The sequence below is a fragment of the Dryas octopetala genome, chromosome 9, assembly GCF_963921425.1.
Source record: "Dryas octopetala chromosome 9, drDryOcto1.1, whole genome shotgun sequence".
Lineage (NCBI taxonomy): Eukaryota > Viridiplantae > Streptophyta > Magnoliopsida > Rosales > Rosaceae > Dryas > Dryas octopetala.
Genome location: NC_141374.1, coordinates 14,430,751 through 14,450,454, shown reverse-complemented (window position 1 = coordinate 14,450,454; position 19,704 = coordinate 14,430,751). Strand labels below are relative to the sequence as shown.

General features: G+C 38.4%; 5 protein-coding genes across 5 annotated transcripts; 3 read left to right on the top strand and 2 right to left on the bottom strand.

The window, feature by feature from the left end:
- Positions 1-427: 427 nt before the first annotated feature.
- Positions 428-2,181, top strand: LOC147274517 (11-beta-hydroxysteroid dehydrogenase A-like). The gene is made up of 5 exons (XM_086227930.1): positions 428-806; positions 887-972; positions 1,204-1,335; positions 1,441-1,605; positions 1,891-2,181. The coding sequence occupies exons 1-5, from the start codon at positions 428-430 to the stop codon at positions 2,179-2,181; spliced, it is 1,053 nt and encodes a 350-aa protein (XP_086084056.1).
- Positions 2,182-7,727: 5,546 nt separating this feature from the next.
- Positions 7,728-10,682, top strand: LOC147274516 (11-beta-hydroxysteroid dehydrogenase-like 4A). Its single transcript, XM_086227719.1, has 6 exons — positions 7,728-7,913; positions 8,116-8,308; positions 8,412-8,497; positions 8,601-8,732; positions 9,802-9,933; positions 10,285-10,682. The coding sequence occupies exons 1-6, from the start codon at positions 7,728-7,730 to the stop codon at positions 10,483-10,485; spliced, it is 930 nt and encodes a 309-aa protein (XP_086083845.1). The 3' UTR covers positions 10,486-10,682.
- A 231-nt stretch (positions 10,683-10,913) lies between these two features.
- LOC147274515 (11-beta-hydroxysteroid dehydrogenase A-like) lies at positions 10,914-12,685 on the top strand. The gene is made up of 5 exons (XM_086228340.1): positions 10,914-11,102; positions 11,205-11,397; positions 11,488-11,573; positions 11,981-12,145; positions 12,243-12,685. The coding sequence occupies exons 1-5, from the start codon at positions 10,914-10,916 to the stop codon at positions 12,408-12,410; spliced, it is 801 nt and encodes a 266-aa protein (XP_086084466.1). The 3' UTR covers positions 12,411-12,685.
- RMI1 (recQ-mediated instability protein (DUF1767)) lies at positions 12,682-16,225 on the bottom strand. The gene is made up of 8 exons (XM_086257045.1): positions 15,728-16,225; positions 15,450-15,620; positions 15,101-15,246; positions 14,779-14,915; positions 13,879-14,471; positions 13,690-13,794; positions 13,479-13,607; positions 12,682-13,384 (listed from the first exon to the last, which is right to left on the bottom strand). The coding sequence occupies exons 1-8, from the start codon at positions 16,223-16,225 to the stop codon at positions 13,214-13,216; spliced, it is 1,950 nt and encodes a 649-aa protein (XP_086113171.1). The 3' UTR covers positions 12,682-13,213.
- A 321-nt stretch (positions 16,226-16,546) lies between these two features.
- Positions 16,547-19,656, bottom strand: SWI3A (SWITCH/sucrose nonfermenting 3A). The gene is made up of 7 exons (XM_086257681.1): positions 19,503-19,656; positions 18,749-19,284; positions 18,151-18,645; positions 17,665-17,834; positions 17,500-17,549; positions 17,064-17,227; positions 16,547-16,933 (listed from the first exon to the last, which is right to left on the bottom strand). Exons 1-7 carry the CDS (start codon positions 19,588-19,590, stop codon positions 16,754-16,756), a joined length of 1,683 nt encoding a protein of 560 aa, XP_086113807.1. The 5' UTR covers positions 19,591-19,656; the 3' UTR covers positions 16,547-16,753.
- Between the last annotated feature and the right edge of the window lie 48 nt (positions 19,657-19,704).

The window sequence follows — 19,704 nt, the reverse complement described above, 5'->3', positions numbered from 1 at the left end:
ACATATTAGGACTACAATGCTTACTTATACAGTTATACAAAGCCCAAATCAGCCCACCACCCAACTTCAAAGCCCAGCCCAATACACTATTCCACAAAAAACTAAAGACCACTATTGTCAATTTACTCTGTTTGCAATTTTTGTTTTTGGTCATATATAAATATGGAAATTATCAAACTAAATTTTCCACTCTAATAAAAAAGAAGCGGCAAAACTTGGGAGCATGAAGACAAATAAGACCGTCAACCAAAAAATTGCCTGGACTACGTGTCATATTGTTGGCATGCAACACTGCCACCACCTTCTTCCTCCTCTGCTTCTAGGACTTTACCTCTCCATCCAAGTCTCCATGCCTTATAAAAACCCCAAAGAGATTCTATCTGATCAACCCAGATCATCTTTCTCTGTTATCAATTTGCAGCTAGCCATGTTGACTCTTATCCACAAGTTCTTGAACCTCATAGCTCCTCCCTTCACCTTCTTCTCCCTCTGCGTTTTCTTACCCCCATTTTACTTCTTCAAGCTCTTCTCCTCTGTTTTGAGCTCTGTTTTCAGTGAAAATGTGGCCGGGAAGGTCGTCCTCATCACCGGAGCGTCCTCCGGTATCGGCGAGCAGTTGGCGTATGAGTATGCGAAGAGAGGGGCACGCTTGGCCCTTGTGGGTCGGAGGGAAAACTTGCTCCGAGAAGTTGTGGGTCGGGCCATGGAGTGTGGGGCTCCGGATGTTCTTATGGTTCGTGCAGATGTTTCGAAGGTTGAGGACTGCAAGAGACTTGTTGATGACACAATGAATCACTTTGGACGGTGTAAGTATATGTGCAAAATTATATAAATAATTAATGAACTAATTAATGACATGATTGGTGTATGTATATGTGTGATGCAGTGGACCATCTGGTGAATAATGCTGGGATCAGTTCAGTTTGCATGTTGGAAGAAACAACTGACATCACTAATTTTAGAACTATTATGGTAATTATCCCTCTAATTAAATTTCATTTTGCTATTAATTGGCTAATAATATATGTGTTGCAAAGCGTCTAGGGATTCCAAGAAGTTTGAAATTTTAAATAACGTGGTAGTCTATCATAAATTAGTATATTAGACTCTCATAATTCATTTATTTACAAGTAAAACACAAACACATATGATGTCACGTTACTGGAATGAAGTACTAGAAGTTGAAACGCCTGGTTGTTGCAGGACACAAACTTTTGGGGTTCAGTTTATACGACTCGTTTTGCAGTTCCACACCTGAAAAGTAGCAAAGGTAAGATTGTGGTGATTTCTTCCGCTGCTGCATGGTTGCCTGCACCAAGAATGAGCATCTATAATGTAAGTAGTCTTTAACTTTTTTACAGTAATTAATAGATATAGTATACGCCTTTACCCGAAATTCAAAGTTTTAATTTTGGTCATATATATACAATTGATGATCAGGCAAGTAAAGCAGCTCTGTTGAGCATGTTTGAGACACTGAGGATCGAATTTGGGCCGGACATCCAAATAACAATTGTGACTCCTGGATACATAGAGTCAGAGCTCACCCAAGGCAAACACTTACTCAAGGATGGCAACGTGGATGTAGATCAAGATTTGAGAGATGTAAGCAAGCTTAGGCTACCTACCTACATCTAATTCCCTTCATTTCAGCTATTTAATTCTTCATTATATGTACACCCAATGGGATTCCCCATATTGTACCGATATTGTCTCTAACTTAACTGTTTTTCATTTGAGGTTTTTATTTCAAATAGCGTCGATATACTATTAGTAATAGATAACCAATTTACGTGATTACTAATTTGCTTGTATCGATTGAGCTACATAACCCCAATTTATTCTATGGTCCTCATATTAATTGTTTGCGGTGCTTGTTGTACTTGGTAGGTTCAAATAAGTGCAACTCCAATTGAGAGTGCACAAGAATGTGCCAGAGCAATAGTGAACAGCGCTTGCCGTGGGGAGAGGTACTTGACAGAGCCAGCATGGTTCAGAGTGACATATATATGGAAGGTGTTCTGCCCTGAGGTGCTTGAGTGGGGTTACAGATTGATGTACATGACTAGGGATGGAGTTCCAGCCAAAGAAGCACCAAGCAAGAAAGTCTTGGACTACACTGGAGCAAAGAATCTTCCCTACCCAGAAACCATCCACACTTCTCAGGTCAAGACAGATTAATTGAAGTACTTGCTGTTGGGATTTTGGCTACCTTTTATGTATATCATGCATGTTCTATATCTGTATGTGAGCTCTATGGGTTACTACTTACTAGTTTAAGATTGTGTTTTCTGCAGTAATGTTTGCAAGTAGGATATGGGTAGAGAATAAAGGATACTATATGTGTTTGTCTCGTAAGTAGTACTAGAAGAGTGTGGTTATGTTGCTTGATCAACCATTTTCATATATCTACACAAGTATGTTTTTGTTTGCTACTATCTAAAGATCTATGTTTTTGTTTGTTACTATCTAAATGATCTCTTTTTGAGCTGGAAAAATATTAAATTTAGGGCTTTTTATTTTTTGGATTATCAATTACTTAACCATTTATTTGGTTTTGGTATCCCAAGAAAGAGTGTGATATTGCAGTACGTATGCATGTCTTTTTCACTACAGAAAATGACCAAGTGAGACAAGACAGTGGGTTTAGGTTTCCAGTGTGATTATGATTGGTTGGTATTGGGTCTCCAAAAGAGGCCCAATGTGAATGTTCGTACTGGGTTTTAGCTTAATCGGGTCTTGCGGAAGGGCTTTTGCAAGAGGCTGATTAAGAAGAAACACTCCTAAATTTCTATTCAAAGGCCCAAATGATCAAATGCACTATCATACGGAGCTCTGTTTATTTCTCCTCTAGAGAAAATTAATTAAGCCTTGGGAAGATTAGAGAACACAAGAAACAACCATTCTAGAGAAAAATCAATTAAGGAAGCCTTGGGAAGATTAGAGAATACAAGAAACAACCAAGTGGCTCCACAAAATTTGCCACATGTTGTCCAAGCTAGCTTGCACATTCTAGATGGAACTTGTTGACCAAAAAATACTAGATGGAGCTTCACTTCAATTGAATATGGGCTTCCCACGTGAGCTATTAAAGAAAAAGAAAGAATCTCACCCACTCAGCATCATGGGTGAAAGCTTGTGAAGATTACACAAATTTAAAGAGAATTCTAAAGAAACAAAACAATATGTATCTGTTTATTATAGAAAGAATGATTCAGAATAATCGAGTAGTGTACAGTAATAACTCTTATATATTGAGCTGAACCTTGTAACTAACACATCTAACTACGTACCAATTGAATTATGACACCTAGCATAGTAAACTAATAAGACTAACAGACTAATGCTAACACCCCCCCCCCCCCCCAGCTTGATGGTGAGGACCAATCATCAAGCTAGAACACAAGTAAGAATGTTGAGGCGAGCAAAGCCCTTTGGTGAAGATATCTGCAAGTTGTTCAGCTGAGGACACAAACTGAAGCACCAGTGATCACCAGTGATCCTTCTTTAACTTTTTCTCTGGTAAAATGAACATCGACCTCAATATGCTTGAGTTTAGAATTGTGAATAGGATTTGAGGCAAGGGCTAGAGCTGAGATGTTGTCACAATGCAGCACAGGAGAAGTAGGAAGAGTAAAATGCAAATTAGAAAGAAGATGCTTGAGCCATAAAATCTCAGAAGTAGTATCTGCCATACTTCTATATTCAGCTTCAGTGGATGATCTAGACACGACATTTTGCTTCTTGCTACACCAAGAAATAGGAGAACCATTAAGCATGATGACAAAGCTTGTGGTCGATCTTCTGTCATTGGGATTTCCTGCCCAATCTGCATCACAGTAGGCCTGTAGAGTTTCATCTAAACCTGCATTAGCAGACCTCTTGTGATTAAAACCATTTGTCCAAGATGTATCATAGTAGGCCTGTAAAGTAGCTAACTGAGTAGACTCTGAATTCCCTTTCTTATAAGTAATGCCATAGTCCAATGTACCTTGGATATACCTCAGAATTCTTTTAACTGCTATAAGATGTAGATCTGTAGGTTGTTGCATGAACTGACATACAGTATTGACACTATAGGAAATATCAGGTCTAGTGAATGTCAAGTATTGTAAGCAACCTACCAAACTTCAATAAAGAGAAACATCTTTATGAGATAACAAGACACCTTCATCTTTTAACAATTTGACCCCAGAATGACATGAAGTGATTTGAGTATGGCAGCTGTCCATGCTTGCCTTATGAATAATATCTTTTGCATATTTCTGTTGAGATACAAACAGACCATCCTTCAAATAATGAATCTGTAAACCTTAGAAGTAGTGTAAATCTCCAAGATCTTTTATGTCAAATTCATGGTGTAAGGCATTCTTGACCAACTGAATATGAGATTCACTATTTCCTGTTATAATAATATCATCGACATATAAAAGGAGATAGACACGAGATGGGCTCATAGCTAACACACTGAGAACAACTTCAAGTTGAGAAGCTATACGACTCAATTCTAACATAGTTATTATGATATAGTTGGCTTTTTTAGGTACTTGGATATTTCCTTACTGTTCTAGTCTATTTACATTCAATATTTATATAAATTTGAAGCAGCTATTGGTCAAGTACTACACAGTCTTGAAAAGATTTTAAATTTAAATAAATTGGAATGTAACTTTTAGCTTGATTATCTTGCATGTCGGCAGACATATAGAGCTAGAGAGGCAATTTAATTATATGCAACACAGATGCAACTTCACCTTGCACCCTAGCTCCCTGCAGATTAACAAATAAGTGTAAAATGAGGATTAGAAATTTCGAACCAAACATTTTGCAAACAAGATTTGATACCATGTTAGATAACTACTTAACTCAAAAAGCTTAGGGCCTGTTTGATATTCTATTCAAAAACTATTTTTTGTTTTTAAAAACCAAAAAACAAGTTTTAGTCAAGAAAACGTGTTTGGTAGACCATTTTTAAAAACAGTTTTTAGAAAAAAAATTCAAAAACATGCCTCTTTTTAAAAATGATAAAACATCGTTTTTCTCTTTTTTTTTTTTACACTTCCTTTTTTCTTAGATGTCATCATTTTTTAAATTTAAAAATTATTTTCAAATTTCATACCAAACACATTTTCAAATTTTAAAAATTGATTTTGAAAACTCACATTTAAAAAAAAAAATCTTAATTTTTGATAAAAAAATTTGAGTAGGATACCAAACGGGCCCTTAAATTGTTATGGAAAATGTGCTAACAATTTATATAAAGGTTGCATATATACCAACTAGTTAGTAGTTTAGTAATATTACTCTCCATTTTATTGGATGATGTCCCAACTTAGAATCCTTATTATAATTAATAGGCTATAATATGGATTTCGAACTTGCAATTTGGTCAAGTTCCACTAAGGTAACTGTATATCGATTCAATTGCCTCAATTTTAGGACTGTAATTTACTAATTGATTCAATTAATTTGCTTAATTTCGTCAAATTTTCAACCTAAAAAGTCCAATTTACACCAATAGATGTCATTTTTTATGGAATGCACATGAGAGACACGTCAAGGAGTATGTTAGGCTTTTTAGATAAAAAAAAAAAATGATAAAATTAAGCAATTGTACCACAATTGAAACAATTAACTACCATATCAAATTGAGATAATTGAAATTATAAGTACCAAAATCATAATTCGGCCTAATGGGCCCATTGGTATCCCTCCTATTGAAAATTCAATCACATGCATTGAAGAGGTGAGCCATGTCTTTTGTGTAAAACCACATGAGCAAAATAAGTTGCTGTAGTTTTTGGGGCTCACATTTACAACAAAGGAGAGCTAGCTATAGGTATAGCTAAGTTGGTGCAGCGAAATGAGAAGAAAAAAAGCATTGAATTAGCATGCAAACATTGATGGTAAAATATGGAGAAGTTAAACTTAGCATTCCAACCATCACAATATTTACCAATGTGCCATCATACTAATTGCCTAAATAAAGGCATCAGAATCTTGCAATTAAAAGCAAGCAAAGCAAGCCAAGCAAGCCAGATAAGGCATTTGAAAGGCATCCAAACTTTTTAAAAAGAGTTTGAGAATTAAGGAAAACCTCACTTGTGAGAATTGAGAAAAAGCCTCAATTGAGTGAAAAGAGAGATTCTCTTGAGAGAATCTAAGAGAAAGTGTTTAGCCATTTTTTTTGTGAGATTGTTTCTTGTAATCCTATTATTTTACATAGTGAAAGAAAATACTATTATTATATGTGAACGTAGGCATATTTCGAACCACATTAAATTAGGTATCTTCTTTATTTTTCTTTGCCTAATTATATGTTGCTACTAGGGGTGGGCACGGGACGGGGGGGGATGGGATTGACCTCATCCCGTTCCCAATACCGGAATTTCTATTCGGGATGGGATCGGGATGGGATGACCATGGTACCGATCAAAACCAAACAATGTGGTATGGGATGGGTTTGGGATGGGTTCGGGACGGGTTCGGTACCGTGGAAGGCCAGCGATGGGGGAGCTTCTCCAAGCTGTTCTCGCGACTGTGAGGGGTTATGGGAGGTCTTGCGTCGGCGAAGGAAGCTTGCCAGTGGTCTGGGTCATCGGATTCAAGGCCGAGGGAAGCTCGCCGGAATCTGGCCGTGGTTGTGACGCACACGCAGATGGGTGGCTCAGTGGCTGGGTTTTGCGCAGCACCTGGGAAGAGAAAGGGAGAAGCACTAGGAGCCTAGGAGGGGAAGAGAGTTGAGAGAATCTGGGAGGGGGGAAGACAGAACAAAGAAAAAAAAAATGAAAGTGTACGGGGAGGGGGGAAGAGAGTTGAGAGAAGAAAGGGGAAGGGGGAAAAAGATGACAGAACAAAGAGAAAAAAAAAAAATAATAATTGAAAGAAGGGCTCAGGCATGTCAGGTCTTATGGGGGAAAAGAAGGGGAATGATATAAAATAAAATAAAAATAATAAAATTAATTATATACGGGACGGGACGGGACGGGATGGGATTGAAATGTTGGTACCGTTCCCATCCCATTATATTCGGGATCGGTACGGGATCATCCCAAAAATTACGGGACCTAAACGGTACGGGACATAACCGAGATGGGACGAGATGGAATCGGTATGGGTTCGGTATCCCGGTATTAATGCCCACCCCTAGTTGCTACCCACTTTATTTTGTTGTCTCATTTGAATACATAAAAGTGGGAAAAGTCCATCCGCAGGATTATCAAATAATCCATTGGCCTTGTATAAGGCGTTGTCTTTCCCAACATCAATAACTCTTTTCCTTATTCAAAGGGAGCCTTCTAATATGCTTATATTTTCAGAAAATATAACATTTTCAATATTTCATTATTCAAAGGAAGTTTTCTTTTATCATTATAGAATGGTTCTTAAAGAGTAATTATGTCGTTATCATGAAAGAAAGTATTTCACATACATAATTTTGGAATACACAAACATAGCATTCTTGGGTATTGTGGCGGGCCCAAGCCCATGGGCCAGCCAAAGAGAAGAGAACATAAAAAGATTAACAAAACATATATACTCTGTTTTTTTTTTTTTTCATAATATTAACAATTTTTTAATCATCAATTAACTGTATGGATCCGTTTGGCGCACGATGCGCACATCATCTTAAGTTCGTAACGTCCACCCAACATAACTACAATCTCTATCGATAAATATATATATATATATCTCTCTCTCTCTCCTGGTAGCTAATTAATTAAGCTATGGATGATTTGATTCACAAAGTGTTAAACATACTACTCCCTCTAATTACACTCATTGGATTTATCTTCTTCCTACCAACCTTTCTCATTTACAAGTTTTTTCGTTTCATATATCGATCCAAATGCATCGAAAACATGGCCGGAAAAGTTGTCCTCATCACTGGAGCTTCTTCAGGAATTGGCGAGGTTAGTACACATTAAAAAAAAAAAAAAAAAAAAACTATACTAGATTTAATTATTTATGCAATCATGTGTTTGTTTATTAATTATTTGTACATTTTTCTTATATATCTTAAGATTCTTAACCAATGTTATTATGTGGGTTAAGTATTGATTGAGTTAAATAATATTAGAATTAATTAAATCCAAGTATATATGTATTTTGAAGCATTTGGCATATGAGTATGGTAGAAGAGGAGCTCGTTTAGCGTTGGCAGCAAGAAGAGAGGACCGTCTTCGCGCAGTGGCCGATAAAGCTCGAGCGCTGGGCTGTCCTGATGCCATTGTGCTCCCAGCTGATGTTTCAAAACTTGAAGACTGCAAACGACTTGTTCATCAAACACTCAATCACTTCGGCCAATGTAAGACCAAAAAACATAATCAGTTGAAATGATACAAAGAACGTACTCTTCGTGTTTGTACTAATTGATATGTCATATATGCATGGCTATATGTGTGCCATAGTGAACCATTTGGTGAACAATGCCGGGGTTCTGCAAGTTGGCTTGTTTGAAGATTCTACCCAACCCTCTAATGCTGCTTCGATTATGGTATGGTATTATTTCATTTTTTACTGGATTGTTTGAAGATGTACCCAACCCTCTAATACAAGTCAGTTTACAGATTCGTTCATGTTGATTTAATTTGTTGTAGGACATAAATTTCTGGGGTTCCGTGAATTGCACCCATTTTTCAATTCCACACCTAAGAAAAAGCAAAGGGAAGATTGTTGTAATCTCTTCATGTGCAACATGGTTTGCCCTACCAAAGTTGAGTTTCTACAATGTAAGAAAAATTAATGCTTTAAGTTTAGTCTAGTATGCACTGTATGCTTCAAATATTATATATACATATACATTTTAAATACACTATGTTTGAGTTTCGCTATAGTTATGTGTCGCAGCCCTGGGAAGGGGAGGGGTAGCTCATGCTTTCCTAGTATGCTTTAATATAATGGGGTAAATATAAAAATGGTCTTTCAACTTTTACTCGTGTCTCAAAGCGGTCCACAAACTTCAAAACGTGACAAATTTTGCTCACAAACTTTTCAAAGTATTTCAAGTCGGTACAAATGTTAACTTTCATCCAGTTAGTTGACGAAAGTGATGGTGCACATGACCACTTTTATGGGAATATTTTTGTCCATTTAGAAAAAAAAACAAACTGAAAAAAATTGCCGTGAAAATCTGGGAAGGGAAAGAGAGAGAGAGAGAGAGAGAGAGAGAGAGAGGATGGGGTGCGACGGGGGCCGGGGGAAGAGGGAGGGGGAGGGTGGAGGCAGCAGGGGGTGGGCGACGGGGGGCCTCCCCTTTTTATTTTTTTCTTTTAGTTTTAGTTTTTTTTTTTCCAGTTTGTTTTCAATATTTTTGTTTTTAATTTTTTTTAGTTTGTTTTTTTAATGTACAAAAATACCCCCATAAAAGTGATCATCACTTCCGTCAACTGACCGGATAAAAGTTAACATTTGTACCGATTTGAAACACTTTGAAAAGTTCGTGGACAAATTTATCACGTTTAGAAGTTTGTGGACCATTTTGAGACATGAATGAAAGTTGGAGGACCATTTTTGTAGTTAACCTAAATATAATTGTAATATGACAGCACATGCTCTTGCCTGTTTTGTTTTACATTGTGTAGATCTTATTAGTTGGGTGTGGGAAGTTATTGTATAGCTTCAACCGCAGCAGCTTCAATTTGATTGTAATTCTGTTTAGTTTTCTTCAATAAAGTATTTTTCAGTAAAAAAGAAATATACTCAGACTCTAAGTCACGGTACCCTTTCTAATTAGCATGTTTACTAATTGATTTGGTGGTACAAAATTACAACATACAAATGTGTTGGCTTGTTGTGCAGGCAAGCAAGGCAGCCCAGACGTGCTTCTTTGAGACATTGAGAGCTGAACTGGGATCTGATATTGGGATAACAATTGTGAGTCCAGGGGTGGTTGAATCAGAAATGACAAGAAGCCCCCAGTTTGCATCAGAGGTACTAATTAATTAATTTATTCTTTTCCAACTCTTTTGAGCTCGTAACTCATCTCATTAGGTGAAGTAAGCAATTGTCTTGTTTCGAAATGTTGAGAGTCTTTAAATTTTATAAATTCTTTATATAGTTCTATACTAGAACTATATTAGTTTTAAGTAATGTACATGAAAGATTGATCGACTAAATTTTTTAGTTTGCTCCGGACCCCAAAATCTTAGGGCCGGCCTTGTAGCTCTAACCGTACAAAATTGAAGGTTTGCATATGTTATCAGACTGAATATAGGTCATCAATGAGATTAATTTTTTATTTTTTATCTATGTATGTGATATAATTATGTGTTGTTTTTTTAGGTTCGTACAAGCTTCTCACCAAGTGAGTCAACAGAAGGGTGCACAAAGGCAATTGTGGACAGCGCTTGCCGTGGAGACATGTACTTGGCAGAGCCATCTTGGGTCAAAGTGGGGTTTTGGTTGAGGGCTCTCTGTCCTCAGCTGCTCGAGACCCTTCAACATCTAATCATAAACAAGAAGCCTTCAAACAAACATGCCTAGCACAACCATTATGGGCTGCCATTGATGACAACCAATCTCCAATATCATATATCATATATAATTCATGCCAAATTTTATGGCAATATGGTCTGTACAGATTCTATTCATGGAAATGTACTTCTAACTTTCTAAGCCATTTGTTTCAAATATTATAGGACGCACAAATAAATTGAAGGGTTAAAAATGTGTTTGTGTCACTGACACATGTATTACATAAAGTTTGTTTTAGCAGATTGTGAAAATGTCCTTTTGAATAGTGTGAAAATGTGTACAGATGGAGGACTACGTGTTGTTTGCTCTGCATGCAAGGCTGCTACGTAGCCAAATGCTGACTCTTTCCAATTGCATTAGTTTACATGATTACAACAAAACAAGTATTGTTTTTGTATACCTTCTCTGCTACTTTTCTCTGTGAAATCAAAGAAGCCATGGACGACATCATTCACAAGCTACTCAACATTATAATCCCAGCCATAGCCCTCATTTTGCTGTACTTTTTTCTGCCAACATATCATTTCTACAAGTCTCTCCTCTCAACCATACGACCGGTCGTATTTGCTGAAACTGTGGCTGGAAAAGTCATACTCATCACTGGAGCATCCTCAGGCATAGGAGAGGTATACATATCATATACTTGTCTATACTTAAGTATAAGTTGTATAACCTTAATATGTATTTTACCAATTATGTTAGTGTTTGATGGTTTTTGAATGAATTAGCATGTGGCATATGAGTATGCTAGAAGAGGAGATTGTCTAGCTCTTGTTGCCAGAAGAGAAAACAGACTCCGAGATGTGGCCAGCAGAGCCATCTCCATTGGCTCCCCAGAGGTTGTCACAATCCCCGCAGATGTTTCAAAGGTTGAAGATTGTAAGCGCTTTGTTGATGCAACACTCAATCACTTTGGGAGGTGTAAGTGCAACACAGAAATTAATTTTCTAAGTTCATATGCATATGGGGTTTGATAGCTAATTTAGTATGATCCACAATGGTTTTCTATAGTGGATCACCTAGTGAACAATGCTGGGATTGCTCCAATCTGCAAGTTTGAAGACACCACTGATGTCACTAACTTAGCACAAGCTATGGTAATTTCAAATTTTCAATACCCATTTGAACCCTTTTACCTATGATCATAATTATGGCTTCATTTTTAATTCACATCGCACACCATTTCACATTTTGTTTAGTGAATTCGATAAGTCATGAAAACAGGACATGATATATGTGTTTGTGACTGCAATTACTGCACTTTCTTTAAATAGGACATAAACTTTTGGAGTTCAGTATATGGCACCTACTTTGCCATTCCACACCTTAAAAGGAGCAAAGGGAGGATCGTAGTAGTTGCCTCCGCTGCTGGATGGTTACGTGTACCATGACTAAGCATGTATAGTGTAAGAAACATCATGAACAAGCTTCACTCAACTCAAATCTCTCACTGCATTTAACTGTGATTATCAGATTATCGGTTGTAATTGTACATTGGGTTCAGGCTACCAAAGCAGCAGTGATAAGCCTTTACGAGACACTGAGGGTTGAAATTGGGAGAGAAGTTGGAATAACAACTGTGACTCCAGGGTTGATTGAATCAGAGATGACCCAAGGCAAACTCCTATCCAAGGATGGCCAAATGGTATTAGATCAAGAACTGAGAGATGTATGTAAGCTTCTTTTGGTTATTTGGGTGATGGGATTCAATTCCATTTATGTGTTGGACCCCATCAAAATTTAATTTCCTTTTTGATTGCTGTTAGGCTGAAGTAAGCTTATTGCCAGTACTGCCTGTGGAAGACTGTGCCAAAGCAATTGTGAACAGTGCATGCCAAGGAGAAAATTACTTGACAGTACCAGCTTGGGTTGGGCAGACATTGAACTGGAAGGTGTTTTTCCCTGAGTTACTGGAGTGGTGTAACCGGCTGTAACTAATCAGTGGACCGGGGCAGAGGGATCCGCTAAGCAAGAAGATCCTGGACATGTCTGGCTTCTAGTTCCTGAGATTAAGAACTATGGTGATGATAGACCTTATGTAGATTAGCAAATCTAGTTGCTTAATTGATGTCAGCTTATGGAATTCAATGTAAGGAAGGCAATGTAAGAGTTGCAAATACATTGATGGGTACTCTCAGAAATTACAAAGGCTTCCATGAGGAATATTTTCCTGTTACCATTCCTGTTCTATATTACAATCCCAACATTAGCTACAATCCCATTCTTAAGCCTTGCATTGTGTTGTGTAGCCTTTGCTCAGTGTTTGAATAATTCTTGGTCTGTAAGTGCAGGTCCTAACAAAGTAGTATACAAGTGTGGGAAATGCAAGACAAGAACAACTACTAAATTGAAAGGAAAACTACAAATATAAATAAACAAACTAAGCTACAACCTCTCCAGTTCCTTGAGCACTACTATCCAAGCCTTGGAATTTGTTGTTTATAGCCCACTGAGCCCATGAACGTGCAACTGAGTTTTATCTCTTTTTATCTTCCTGATCCTTCAATTAGGTAAACTTGCATTGTAATATTAGAAGTTCCATGTTAAAGTTTTGTGTTCTCCAATTTGAAGATCTTTTAGAAGATGACATAGCTGAGAGCTTCAACCAACCTCTTTCTATGGCCGCCACAGAAGTCATTCTTGCAGGATGTAGCATTGACCACAGCACCACGCACCAACGGCATTCCCATTATAAACTATAGCATGACAAGCACTACAAACTAGATAAGGTCTGCCATTAGGGGGATATATCAATGGGGGTGTGAGGAGGGATGCTGTGTTTCTTAGCTGAACGGAAGGCCTTTACTCTCCTCAGAAGCAGCCACGCATCAGATTCAGTACAACCCTGCTTCATCTCAAGGGCAATTGGAAGAGGAGAGTCCACATTCATCTCTATAAGCATTATGCCCTGAAAATTTTAAGTCCAAGATCATGAAGAGACGGAAGAACAAAACGATTGTGCATAAGCTCACAACTAAAAGTGACTAGTTATAACTTACTACCTCGAAATTCATTAAGAATATTTGGAACTGCTTCATATTCTGCTTCATATTACTCACTATTGTCTGGTCTGGAGAAGAAAGAGCAGCTCTGACCTCCTCAGGGGAATGACCTATCTCCTTCTGTACAACCTGAAGGGCATAAACAGCTAATCAACATACCAAGTTCCAAAGAGTATATATCATCGTAGATGGAACCCCAACAAGATCTTACATTGTGATGAATGAGAATCTCAGAAATGAGACTGCCATCATCAATATACGCCCCAAGCTCATAGTTTTGCTTATATTGGAAACCCTTCACGCCAGTCAAAACACACTACAAAATTGTGTTCACTTTTCAGTAATATAATAATTGTAAGCCTATATCTGATGAAAATAAATAACAGATATTTATATGTACCTTAACCTTCCCCTGAACAGAATGGGGGTTCTCCCGCCTCATAATTTCCAACTTGGCTGACAAACAAGCTATGTAAGTGAAAGGGAGTTCTTGGTCTCCCGATAAGATGAGTGGGTCCGGGACCTCGTTCACCACATTGTTATCCTCATCATTCAAAATAGCATATGAGGATGGGTAAGTCACATGAGTTTCGCCCTCATTAACCATATAGATATCCTCATCATTCAAAACAGCATCTGAGGATGGGTAAGGCGGGTGATTTTCAACATCAAAAGGATCAGCATCCATATGGATATCTTCGTGATCCAAAGCATCCTCAAAGGATGGGCCAGGAATGGCACTTTCAGGCACTGGATCTTCCCTGCTATAAGGAACAGTACTTATATGGAGTTCCTCAACACCGAAACCATCAGAGGATGGGTTAGGAATAGCAGTTTCCCTGCTATTGGGAATAGAATCCATAGCCATCTCCTCAACACCGAAGACAACATTAGGTGATGGGTTATGAACACCATGTTCTTCATTGAGAGGAACAGTAAACTCTTCAGCAGTCAGTGGCCTGGTATTTCTACCAGATAGAGAAGAAGTAGCACCTACAATTCAGGAATGGATGCAAAAGAACTAAACTAATAAGGAATGGAAACGCAAGATGATATGCCAAACTTGTCAATATAGGTCATATCAGCAGTACTGACTCTCAATTTGACAAGTAATGACAAGAACAAACTAAAGCTTTTATCTTATATGCCTCCCTCTGACACACACAAACCGGGTCACCCTAATTCTACATTATATAGCCAGAAACAAGAAATTCCAAGAAACTAGACAATAGCTGTTTATGCTCTAAAAAACGCAAGTTTGCCACCAACAGCCACACACAAAATGGAATCATTTATATACCATGGTCAGGCGCCTGAAATGGGGTTGGGGATTCCAATGTTGAACTAGTAGTGTGTCCAGAAACATGAACACCATTAGGCGGCCATGCAGCAAGAGCTGCCCTAGTCGCTAGAGGAGGAACCACTCCATTCCTGGTTCTGCAGAATAACAACACAAACCATCAAACATATCTGCCTGAGTATAAAATGTGTAATAAAAAGATAAGGCAAAGATGTTGAGACACAAAGGATAATGCATATATATATAGGTAAACTCAAAGGCACATCTATTCATGTTGTAAATCTTCAGATCGACTAATATATCCCAGACACTTTATAATTACCTGTTTCCTCTCGGTGGCTTATTTACTTCTTCAACAAGCCGTTGTCGTGCAGCATCGAGTTCCTGAACTAATCCTCCTAGCATTTCCAAAGATTCAGGGACCAGCATAAGAAGCCCATGGCGTATATGTACATTACATACAACAACCTATAGGTTAACAGGAGAATCTGTGTTTGAGTCAGAACAGCGAATAAGCCTTACAGCGCAAGGAAAATGAAAAGGATTTGTCTTGGTTGACGTGAAGAAATGATCAACCAACAGAGAATCCAGTGAAACAAATGTCATACGTTGGTTCCAACAACTAAACGAAATAACCCATGAAGTGAAGCCATTAAAAGAGTAGGAGAAACCTTCAATCCAGCAGGAGCCAAAGCTTCAAGGGCCTGAATAGGCCTGTATTCCATGCCAAAGACGCGTTGAACACCATCCGTCATGGACAGCTTGAGGCACCTCTTGTGTCCCACATTGGCTTTCTGATACCTGATCTTGAGAGGATTGCTGATGTTCACAATCTCATCAACCTGCAAAAAAATCAGGTCCCCTATGTCGTATGTTGATCATCAAATGATTCAAATGCTATTTCAAGTTCATATGATTTTGTTCAATTTGAAAAAGAATCAAGCTTTACCTGCAAAACATAGGGCCCCGGAAGATGAACGAGGTGAAGAGAGGCCACATTTTCAGGAAGCGCGCCACCTCCGGAGTGATTCATGTCCGAAACCAAGAACTGCTCGAAGCAGAGCTTCGCCTTCGCGGCCACATCAAGGTTTCGAAAGCCCGGGATGGATTGTTGGAGCCCCTGGACACAAGCATCCAGCCACTCCCTCTTTAGCCTTAAGCCCAACCCCTGTAGAAATTCGCTTATCGGACACCCGCCGCCGGAGCTTGCTGGGGGTGGGCGGTTATCGGATTCCTGCACCTCCGGAGGCGACGGAGGCGAGAGATTGTCGGAGACGTCGATGAAATCGTCGTCGGAGGAGGAGATTGGGAGTGGTTCGGAGGGGTAAGGGTATGGAGGGGATATGATGACGGGTGGGTGAGTGACGGTAGGTGATTGCCTCCGTTGTTGTGGTTGTACTTGTTCTTCGTCGGAAGAGTAGCTGAGCCTCAGGCGTCTTCTGAGCATTTTTGGTTGCAGAGAATTGGGGGATTTTGGAGGGTTTTAGAGACGTTTTATTTGCGGGATAGTGAGTTTGAAGTTTTGAAGTTCCTTTGGCGCTGTTATTTTGGGCTTACTACCCGCCTATTTCAAGGGTCCAACCCAAGCCCGACACTTTTCACCTGAAAATAATTTATTCTATATAACTAATACACTGTTACATAAAATAATCAACCTATATATTATAAATTTATAATCATATACGATAGTTTTGTTGTTTTTTGTTTTTGGCTAATACAGGATCACAACATTGCTAAACATTAGGTATCGTAGACATCTTGACCAAAATTATAGAACACAAATAAGGAATTGCATTGAATATTGGAATATTAGCAATTGACTAATTGTACAAAAGTTTCTGTTGTCAATCCCATCTGCAAAGCAGCAACACCTAAAGAATTGAATAAAGGCGTTTACTAAAAGATACTAAGAGAGCACATCACTACTCTAGTCTACATTTCTACTCTATTCTACATATAGAAATGCACAACCATTTTAAGATTTTACAGAAGAATAATCCCTCCATCTAGGTACACCAGAGTTGAATGCCCTTTCTAAGACATTAATCCGCTCTTCTACGAGAAAATCTTCTAGTTCTTCAATTTCAGCATATTCCTTCTTCATAAGCAGCTCCAGATCTTCGAAATGCTTGATTTTGCACTGCAACTTCTTCATCTACATACACATACACATTCATGCCAGACAAAGAAAAAGGGGTTAGATGGCTAGCAACACCCTCACCCACAAAAAGCACCAATAAAACAAAGACAGAAGGAGGGGAACGCAAAATAAAATTACAATCCACCTGTGTCCCAATTATGGTTGCCATTAGACATTCAATCTCTCTATCCTCCTGATCAGCCAGTAATTTTGCACGAGCAGCAGCTGCTCCAAGTGCTGTTGCAATGGCAGCTCTAATTTGCAAAGTTGGAGGTATGTCATTGTTTTTTAAGAATGCATCCTGGCTTTCTGTAAAATATAAAAACACATAATTCAAATAGAGATGATTAGAACTGACATAATGCAACAATAAATAGCCAGCCAAAAAGGAAGTGACTGACCAAATATTGGAGAACTGTAATGGAAACCAAAAAACAGAAAGGGGAGTGGAACAACAATTACCAAAACTAGCCAAATGTATACAACTATTGACAGTAGAAACTTATCCATTATTCCTCTATTCAAATTGATTGTAGTAAACTGTACAAATCATGTAGTATAGATGACTTTACTGCAAATACCTGATTGAGTGGGCCTTTTCTTCAGCCCTGAATCCTCAAGTTGAAGGGCTCTAAAATGCATAAGAAACAAGAAAATTTCAGAACTGTGATATCATAAAATACAATAAATAAGAGAATTATATCTGAAAATCTGTTGGAAAAAGCATATATCAGTGGACAAATAACCTCTCTGTCTCACAATTTATAGTGCTAGAGCACAAGCCATTAGTAACATAATCATCTTCAGCAGTAAATATTTCCCTTGAACACGAGGTTTCCTCACAAAGTGCATTAACAGCAGCCTCAGCTGCAGCAGCTGTAATATGTGGACCAACCATGGTTGTTATGGCAGCTACCTAACGGAAACAACATTAACATTTTGTTATGCATATTAGGATGACGGGAAAACCAAAGAGATTAAATATTCAAAATTATATTTATTGGTATGAATAGCAATTCTATAAACCATAGTCAGGCATGTTAATGTATTATAGTATAAAAGCATACTTGTAAAAAGATAAAGAAAAAAAATTGAAAATCAATCTCTTAACATAGTTCCACCCAACATAGGTCAAAGCATTGGCAAAATAAACTGCAACCATCATAACCATTTGAGTCTAAATTTTATTGGTATTTTAAAATACTATGGAACAGGGTCAGGAAGGTATGTACCTGTTTAATCAGTGAACTACTAGCATCCGAAAGGGAAGCAATCCGTTGTCTTTTCAAAGGGGGACCTTCGTTCACAGTATCTCCATTTTGCTTGCTGTCATCTGTCAGGTCATGGCACTGACCCTTGGTTTTGATAGTCTCTTGACACTCAGATGTAGATAACTGAACTTGTTTTGAACAGTTCACGTTACCACTCAAGCCACCAGAATTACCTTTTCTGTGGGCAGATCCCAACACAAGCTCCCCAAAAGGCAGATCAATGAGCTTAGCAATACAATCAAATTTGGTCCTTGTCTGAACATTTTGAGCAACAAGCTCCCAATCATCCCCATGCTTCAAAACGGATTCTAAAAGAAGTAGAGTTTCTGCTTCAGTCCATTCAGCTCCATGATTACCACTCTTTTCAATTGCCTCATTGAACTTGAAATCATCCTTCAATTTGTTCTCCCCATAGTTTCCAAGTTCAAAACATTTTATGCAAATCAGATAATCACCCTGTCAATATATTTATTATAACAGATACATAAGTTAGTGAGTTTCAGTACAGAAAGCTAGGAACAAATATATTACGGAAAAATTGAAGAATCATGAAAATTACCTTGTAATACTTGTAGTGTCCAGAATCACAATGTCCACCACAATTGCCACATAACAACCTCTCTTCCTTCTTCAAATCACCAAAAACATCCGAATATGATGCCAATGGAGGCAACGTAATTCTACTCACACCTCCACCTCTATCCCCTACCTTAGGTGGGGCTGAAATGGGTTTAATCGAATTTGGCACCGCAACCACTCGGATCCCATTTGGGACTCCTTCCTCAACCTTAACCTTAGACCTCTCCTCAACCCCAGTAACAAAACCATCACTGCCACCCGAATTTGCACTAAAATTAATCAGCCCCCACTTTTCCAAGAAATTAAAGACCTTGTGGAGCAAACTAACATCACCCACAAGTGACTTCCTAACCTCAGTGAATGTGAGTTTTCTATAAGGGTCTTCTCTGTACTTGTTAATGATAAAGTCCCTGTATTCTTTGTATGTTTTTGGCGTTCTTGATATTGAGCTCCCATCAAAGTACTCTTTCAAAGCAACTCTCTCAGTTTCATGAATTTCATCCCACAAAAACCAGCCTGAGAAAACAAAAAACAAAATTCAGACTTAGGCCTCTACTATATACATTAGCCAATATTTCATCAAATCCAAACAGACCCAGACAAAGTTTCCTAATTTCATTTCCTGGGAAAGATTCGCGGTGTTTGTTTCGAAAATGGAGGGAGCAATTAGGGTTTTGAATTAGAGTTAATTACGTTAGGGTTTAAACAGAAAAAGGGGGATGGGGATGACTTACTAGAGTGGCTTGGGATGGTGTAGAGGTCGAGCTCTGGTTCGTCGGGTCGGAGCTGTTTAGAACCCGGGTCGTGTGATGAGAGCTCCATCTTGTTGGACCAGGTAAGTGGAGCCGAGTCGCTGAGTTGAGTTGGGTCTAATGCTCTCTCGCTCGCTCGCTCTATAGCGCTTGTGTTTCGACTAATGGCTTGGTCAGCGACCCA

Coding starts and splice junctions, on each gene's coding strand:
- LOC147274515 (XM_086228340.1), top strand. CDS start 10,914: ATGGACGACATCATTCACAAGCTACTCAACATTATAATCCCAGCCATA. Junction 11,398..11,487: donor ACTCAATCACTTTGGGAGGT/GTAAGTGCAACA, acceptor GGTTTTCTATAG/TGGATCACCTAGTGAACAAT. Junction 11,574..11,980: donor CTAACTTAGCACAAGCTATG/GTAATTTCAAAT, acceptor CATTGGGTTCAG/GCTACCAAAGCAGCAGTGAT.
- LOC147274517 (XM_086227930.1), top strand. CDS start 428: ATGTTGACTCTTATCCACAAGTTCTTGAACCTCATAGCTCCTCCCTTC. Junction 1,336..1,440: donor CAAGAATGAGCATCTATAAT/GTAAGTAGTCTT, acceptor ATTGATGATCAG/GCAAGTAAAGCAGCTCTGTT. Junction 1,606..1,890: donor TAGATCAAGATTTGAGAGAT/GTAAGCAAGCTT, acceptor TGTACTTGGTAG/GTTCAAATAAGTGCAACTCC.
- SWI3A (XM_086257681.1), bottom strand. CDS start 19,590: ATGGAGCTCTCATCACACGACCCGGGTTCTAAACAGCTCCGACCCGAC. Junction 17,835..18,150: donor GTAGTTCACTGATTAAACAG/GTACATACCTTC, acceptor TGTTTCCGTTAG/GTAGCTGCCATAACAACCAT. Junction 17,550..17,664: donor ATAAATTGTGAGACAGAGAG/GTTATTTGTCCA, acceptor TATGCATTTTAG/AGCCCTTCAACTTGAGGATT.
- LOC147274516 (XM_086227719.1), top strand. CDS start 7,728: ATGGATGATTTGATTCACAAAGTGTTAAACATACTACTCCCTCTAATT. Junction 8,733..9,801: donor CAAAGTTGAGTTTCTACAAT/GTAAGAAAAATT, acceptor CTTGTTGTGCAG/GCAAGCAAGGCAGCCCAGAC. Junction 9,934..10,284: donor GCCCCCAGTTTGCATCAGAG/GTACTAATTAAT, acceptor TTGTTTTTTTAG/GTTCGTACAAGCTTCTCACC.
- RMI1 (XM_086257045.1), bottom strand. CDS start 16,225: ATGCTCAGAAGACGCCTGAGGCTCAGCTACTCTTCCGACGAAGAACAA. Junction 15,247..15,449: donor TGGCTCCTGCTGGATTGAAG/GTTTCTCCTACT, acceptor GTTAACCTATAG/GTTGTTGTATGTAATGTACA. Junction 13,795..13,878: donor CTGTTCAGGGGAAGGTTAAG/GTACATATAAAT, acceptor ACAATTTTGTAG/TGTGTTTTGACTGGCGTGAA.